This window comes from Pygoscelis adeliae, unplaced genomic scaffold (genome assembly GCF_000699105.1).
Source record: "Pygoscelis adeliae isolate BGI_AS28 unplaced genomic scaffold, ASM69910v1 Scaffold590, whole genome shotgun sequence".
Taxonomy (NCBI): domain Eukaryota; kingdom Metazoa; phylum Chordata; class Aves; order Sphenisciformes; family Spheniscidae; genus Pygoscelis; species Pygoscelis adeliae.
The window spans coordinates 74,604-81,737 of NW_008823962.1; the positions used below are offsets into that span (position 1 = coordinate 74,604).

Below are 7,134 nucleotides of genomic sequence, written 5' to 3' on the forward strand. Positions count from 1 at the left end.
GCAGGAATCAGTGTGGTCTGAAGCTGTTTGACGCTTCAACCTATTTTCAGCAAATCTAATGGCTTGGGCTAGAAGCCTGCGGCGTCTGTTCCCATACAACAATGCAACTACACCAGGAAATCAAGCTGCTGGATATGAATTGTGGAAAAGACTGCTGTGCAGCCGCTTGATGTTGTGCATTGAATGAGGCATGTGGGATGCATTCATGTAAATACTGAATGTACTGTAAGGCTCTGTGTGGTCTGCAGGAGAGTCCCTTTTGCCACATTTTGAGTTTTCATCTTGAAATGCAGAATACAAGATAATACCAGGAAATGTCATATCGATATTTGTAACACACAAGTAGTATGCAATATTTGCAATTTCAGGAGGAAAAAAAGGAAGAGGTTTCTTCCATTCTGTACTGCAAATGCAGAGCATTTGCTGTGCTTCTGCAGCAGGTGGAACAAAACCAGTGAGGCGCAGATGATCCCCAACATGCATACAAACCCCGGATTTCTTCAGTGAAAGTGCCCTTGGAAAGTTCAAAAGCCTAGGATATCTTCCCATTCAGCCTCTGCAATATGCATATTGAAAAGGATTTTACAGAACAAGTCATCCTTTTACCATTGCGTTTAATCTTTTCTCGGTACCCGCAGAGATCTTGTGAGTTCAGAAGTTGTTCCTTCTCTAAATAAAGGATTATGCTTTTCTTAATATTGATGTTTATAGTTCCATTGCTTCCTGAAGCGGGATAGGATCTGAATTTCAGTGAAAACAGAGTAGTGGATAAAGCTTGTGAATCTGCTTTCCTAGGAAGACTTGAAAGGCTTTAAACAGACAACCATCAGTCAGTATCCTTATCTGTACGTTGCTTTTGCAGTGAAAAGCCATGCCTGAGTTTCTGATGAACGGTGTGTTAACTTCAGGCACTTTAGTAGGCACAAACATTTTAATTTCTAGCTCTCTGATCTCATGGTGAAAAACTCTGTGAATGCAACACTTACTCAGTGGTTTATTTGGGATTTTCAGGAGTGACTGTTTGAATCCTCTGACTTAGAGTGCTTGCCAAACCTCTTCCGTTTGCCCAAAGTCTCTCTTGTTTTTAGGAGGAGCCAAAAAAGGTTTGTTTCACATACGACCTGTTCTTAAATTTGGAGGGAAACCCACCTGTGAACCACCTTCGTTGTGAGAAACTGACTTTCAACAACCCCACCAAGGAATTCAGACGCAAACTCATTAGGGCTGGAGGGGTAAGTGCCAAAGGGATTGGAGGTTTGAAGAGGTTCTGCTAAAATGTGTAGTGATCTCGTTTTGCTCTGGGGTTTCTTTTTAGCTGCAGCCCAGCAGGCTACAGTTTTCTAGTTCATCTAAAGGACGACCCAGCCAATTTTTACTCCTGGTTATATGACTGCAGCACTTGAAGCAGAACTAAACCATTGCTTGTGTGATTGGTGGCACTTCATTTTCAATTCTAATGCGACCATTAATATCCAAGCACTAAAGCCCCTCTGGAAATGGAGATCTTCTGTGGAAGTTGCATGCTGTCCATCAGGCAGTTACAGTTATCTGTGACCTTCCTCATGTCGTGAGCTGTATCAGTATAGAAAAGCTCAAGAAAAGGGAGATGCTTCTAGCCTATTCCTTACTCATCTTTGCCACAGGAAAGCTTAATAGTTAGCACTTCCTGGTCGATAAATGTCCTCTAAACCTGAGGTCAGCTGCTTGTGGCTTAGATAATAAAAAGTTAAGGAAAAGTGTTAGAATATAGAATGAAAATGGCTGAGAGAGGAAAAAAAATAGATATACTCTTGAAGGCACAATAAGATATGGGTTGATACAGTGGATGAACTCTTACTTCTGGGAAAGTAATGTGCAGTGATAAACTAAAGAAATGATCCTCAAATAGCTACAAGATCTAGGCAAATTAGTATAAGCCACAAAGTGCATGAAGTTTTTAACCAGAGAATGTCAAGACTGTATTCTGAGACACCCCCATATATAGTAATGTGTAATTATGTTCTGTTCAAGGACTTCATTCAAGATGGTCTTAATTGCTGGCAAAATTTACTTCTGAAAAAACATGTTTCTAGCCTGAAAAATTACAAAAGTAAAAAAGCTGTAGGGAAGTTCGTCAATAATAAATCTCAAGAGTGGCAAGTATTCCAAGCTGATCTGTCCAGATGTTCCTCAGCGTGCCAGTGCTTTTCTGTATTGGGCACAAAGGGGAGAGTGCTCATTTCAGCCATAGGATGGCTAGAACATTGTTTGCTTTCTCGGATTTTCGTAGTACATTATTGTATTCTTTATGTATTGAGGTGTTTCATCTGTGAATCACTTTTGATGCCATTCATCTAGTTGAAATTTTCGACAGGATTATTCTGACAGAATATAGAGCAGGTAAGAAGGAAAGTGTTTCATGGAGCTCAGTGCTTGGTGTTAAGATCTTGTCAAGGGAAAGACCCAAGGCCTGCTTTTTTCTTTTCTCCCCCCGTCTTGCTCATTCCTTCCAGATTTACCTTGCTACGCTTTTGCGGGGTAAGAGCATTTGCAGCAGAACACACAGTTCTTGTCCAGAGCTTTATTGCCTGCTTGTGCTCAGAATATTGGAGTTCCCTTTGGGAAAGATACTTGATACTGCATGTTGCCTTTCTTTTTTTTTTTTTGTGTGGTTTTAATGTTCTGTATTTGAGGAGTTGCCTTGAAACTGAGCATTACCTAGACAATATCTTTTTATGGCCTTTAAGCAGGGGGAAAAACATCCAAAAGATTAATAATAGTGTGTAAATTGAGCAAGTGACTTAACATAATCATGTGTTAATAGTCCATGGGACGTTACTCATACATAATTTTTCTCCTCTTTATTACTAGGTGATGGTAATGCCAGAAGGAGCAGAAACTGTTTCAAGGCCAAGTCCCGATTATCCTATGTTACCCACAATACCACTCTCTGCCTTCTCTGATCCCAAGAAGACCAAACCATCCCATGGGTCAAAGGTCAGTGAAGCATGCTTTTGTGTCATCCTGAAGTGAAGAAGTCTTTCAGGACTTGCTGCTAAGAGCTTGTTTAGCAGCTGTTTCTGGCTACTTCTAATTCTGCAAATGTCTTCCTTGTACTCTGTAGTTCACTAGCTAATGGTCTGGAACTTAGAATAATTTAGGAGGCCTTTTTATGATTTGCTAGACTTCTCTCCAGGGAAATTCTGAAAAGAAAATTAAATGCCCAAGACTGGCATTTTTTGGTGAACCATATCTTCTTCCTGATCTGCTATAGCAGACAAAGTTGAATGAAGTCCTCTCTGATTGTTCTGACTTGCATCCTTGATGCTGAGGATGAATTACGCGGATCTTTCACTGTCTGTCATGTAAAGCTGTACTCTAAGTCCTTGCATCTCTTAGCAGCAAGGCTGAGTAGAGAGTCAGCACTTCCTCTGTCATTAGGACTACTTAGGGTGGTGGTGTCAAGAACATAAAATATGCTGCACTTGGTCAAACTAGCGATTTCAAGATTTGATGTTTGCATCCAGCAGTATCTAGTTCTTGAGGCTTCAGAAGCAGCTTAAGTTTTCTTTTTTTCACTTGTGTGATGAAGCTATTTCTGTGTAATTCTACACAGGAGAAACAATCCACAGGCAATGTGTTTTGAAGCAGATTACATACACTTTATCAGCCTGAACAGTCACAAATATTAACAGCAATTCATTTCATGGTGTAATTCAATTCTGATACCCATTTTGTTCAGGGCTCTAAATGCTTCTCGCACCTCGGTCATGTCTTCTGATGTTGATGTTATGAAACAGAATAAAGATGACATATCAGTTAGTGGCTGATTTAATTTTGGTCAGGAGTTAAGCATTAGAAAACAGAGAAGGCAGAAGAGAAATAAAGGGCTCTGACCCAAGCTCTGGTGAAAATTGCCAGTAGCTAAAGAGACAGTAGTCTCCTGCTTCTCTTCCTCCAGGTTGTCCTCAGAGGTGCATGTGTGTTTGCATTTCAGCGTGGCCAGTTCGTACTCCAGTGTCTCCCCACAAGACCCACTTCTATAAGTGTTTTGAGTTCACATATAATTTGCAAAGGGAAGTACTCCTTTGCCTTCATGCATACCTGACTCGTAGGATAGGTGGGGTCCTAATGATTGGTGTCTTAAAGCTCTTATTAAAGGTGATAAAATGCCTGCTGATATCAGAGACTTTGGCTCTCATGGTTGTGGGGTTGTTCAGTATTTTTGTCAAGTTGGAGTGGTGAGCTGGGGGCTAGGCTGCGATCATAACTTGCATTTGCCATGGATGTGATTTAACCTTAAAAAATCCCTTTAGTTGCTGGGGGTTTTTTCCCTAAAATGTGGTGTGAAGTATAACTTTGTGTAACACAGCTTGAGTGAGTTTCCTCTTATCTGGCTTCAGATGTTAACCCTGCAGATTAAATCTGAATTATACATCTATAGATGTTTGTAGACCTCCTTTTATAGAGCATGGAAAGGAACAGGCATTTGTGAAACATTTCATCCTGTCCTGATGTAGATGTTTAAGTGTCTACTGTCAATCTCTGTCCATTAGCTTTAGGGAAATCTAGATGTCTACCTCAGAGGTACTAATAAGTACATTAGACATCTGTGGGTGGATGTCTACATGAAAAAAATGCTTTAATGTGATTTATAAGAATGTGTTTTGTATTCTGTGCAGAGCTTCAATTTCATACCTAGCTTGCATGTTTCTGTTACTGAATTTCAGGATGCAAACAAGGAAAGTAGCAAGGCGTCTAAGCCACACAAAGTAACCAAGGAGCACAGAGAGAGGCCAAGAAAAGACTCTGAGAGTAAAAACTCCTCCAAAGACCTTGAAAGAGAACAAAACAAGCCTTTGAAGGACTCCTCCAGAAAACCAACTGAGAACAAACTGCCTAAGGAGGAGAAGGCACCTCCAAAAGCTGCTTTCAAGGAACCAAAACTGGCCGTGAAGGAGACCAAACTGGAGAACACTTCTCCAAAGGGTGGGCCACAGCCGGAGTTAAAGTCTTCCAGCAAGAGGCCCTCCAATGTGGAGTCACCAAAGCCTAGTGCCAAAAAACAAAAAAAGAGTAGCTCCAAAGGGGTAAAGAATATCCTAGGGACATCTCCCAGAACCTCGTCTTCCTCATACCCAGAGAAGAAACAAACCAAGGAGAAGATGAATGCCAAAGTGGAAAAGGTAAAATCTGAAAGTGAGGCCAAGGAGATCAAAAAGCCTGTGGAAATGGAGGAGTCAAATTCAGAGGATGAAACTTCTTTCAAGTCAGAGGTGAGTAGGGATTTGTCCTTTACCAGGATTTTTAAGCATGCTGCTTAAATCCCTGCATGAAAAAGATCTTGAAAAATATTCCCTCAGGTAAGATAGAGAACCACATTGGCAAATGCTTAGGCTGGGTTGTATCTCAAAAAAACCTCCTCTTTGAAAATCCTATCAGTATTAATCATTACTGCTACCTGGTTTACCTCCTGTTCTATTTAGATTTATCTGCAGGCAGAGTTACTTAAAAGTTGGAGTTTAAGGTTACGGTCTCTCGTTCATCCCTTGCAGTGACATTTATAGAGCTAGAGTATAGTAGGCGTAGATATACTTTCTACCTGCTTATGATAACATAATGTTTTTGAACGTGATCTTAATTCAGAAAAGGAGGAAATAATTTCAGTTTTGTTTCTGAAAAAACAGTATTAAAATGTAAATAAAACCCCCTATTCCTGACGTGGCCTGTAAGAAATGTACTATTGGCTAAAGCTCAAAATACAACCACATGCCACGAAACCTAAATAAGTTGTGTTGTAAAATATAAAACAAACTATGTTATTGTACTACTATTTTTAAAAGCTGTCTAAATATTTTTTTCCTTTTTACAACTAAGAACATTCCTCATCCTGTCTTCTAAAAATTGTTTTCCAAAAGAAGGCCAAAAAAAAAAAGTAGGAGGGGACGGACACAACTTAAATCCAAACTCTGGCTACTTTTCACTTGTATATTTTGTATTTGCTATAAAGAAGCCATATATCTTCTAATAGGATTCACAGGATAATATCACATGAATTTTTGAACTGCTTCCTACTGACCATTTTTAGAAAGATTTGTTTTACTAGAATAAATCTTCTAGGGACAATTCGTATTATGATTTAATCAGCACCATGATACAGTAAGTATTGATGTGTTTATTTCAGAAAGGATTTTTTTGCAAAAGATTCCCAGTAGAAGAGTTTATTGGGGAAGTGTTAATTCAAGTTACTCGGCAAAGATTTTTTCCAGATTGATTAAATGTCTAGCTTGTGCGTTAAGAAGCAGCAGCTCCTCTCCACTTCTAGCCTTATACCTGAAGTGCTGCATCAGTGTGTAGCAAGCTTCTCATTTCGATACAAGATACGTGGCCCTCACTGCAAGCTTCTGTACTCTGCTGATCTGTGAAGTCCTGAGTGTCTTGTACTTCATTATTTCTTAGGTGTCATCCATCCCCTTGGGACTCACCACGCAGCTGTAAGCTGATAGTGCTGTTTAGACTGTTCCGTGAAACCACAAACTGTGGTTGTGGTTCCACAGCGTCTTCTGCAGTCCTGTCCTGCCCCCACCAAGCTTTGTATGCTTCTGTGTCCTCTCTTGCACCAGCTCTCGTGTCTGTTGGATGCTTGAGAGAGGTATTTGAGCTCTAGCCCAGGAGGAGGGTAGGAATACTGAGTGTGATGGAGGGGGAACCGTGGCAGCTGCCAGTCAGATCAGCTTAGGTTTCTGTGGAACTTGAAGCTTAAGGGTATAACTGCATAATGCATTGGCATCAGCAGAGAAGGCTGAGTTTCTTTTCCACCCTGGGGGGTTCTTTTTGCTCCCAATGCTGCAGTTTGCTATTCCATCGTTTGTACTGGTACAGCTGTTTGTGGATCTGTGTGGTAAGCCACATCACTAAAGCGAATGAGCAGCTGGAGGTGGACCAGGGCCCGGAAACTCTTAAATCAGCTTTGCTGCTGCAGCCAACGTATTGTGCAACATGCTCTGAGGCTGCAACTCTGTGATTGCTTTGAGTTGACATCTTTGCAGGCTGCTGTTGAAAGGAACAGTCTTGCTCTCATTTGTTCTGCTGGCATGAGAGCTCGTGTGACTTTGCAGTGGGCTGGAAGAGTTTCTCCTTCCATTTCAGCTCCTG

General features: G+C 40.8%; 1 protein-coding gene across 1 annotated transcript in view; it reads left to right on the forward strand.

The window, feature by feature from the left end:
• The window catches only part of MLLT1 (myeloid/lymphoid or mixed-lineage leukemia (trithorax homolog, Drosophila); translocated to, 1), a 27,779-nt gene that overhangs the window by 12,769 nt on the left and 7,876 nt on the right, over window positions 1-7,134 (forward strand). The window contains exons 4-6 of the mRNA XM_009323423.1: window positions 1,089-1,232; window positions 2,851-2,976; window positions 4,710-5,255. Of these exons, the coding sequence (XP_009321698.1) occupies window positions 1,089-1,232; window positions 2,851-2,976; window positions 4,710-5,255 (816 nt within the window). The remainder of the gene's footprint in view (window positions 1-1,088; window positions 1,233-2,850; window positions 2,977-4,709; window positions 5,256-7,134) is intronic.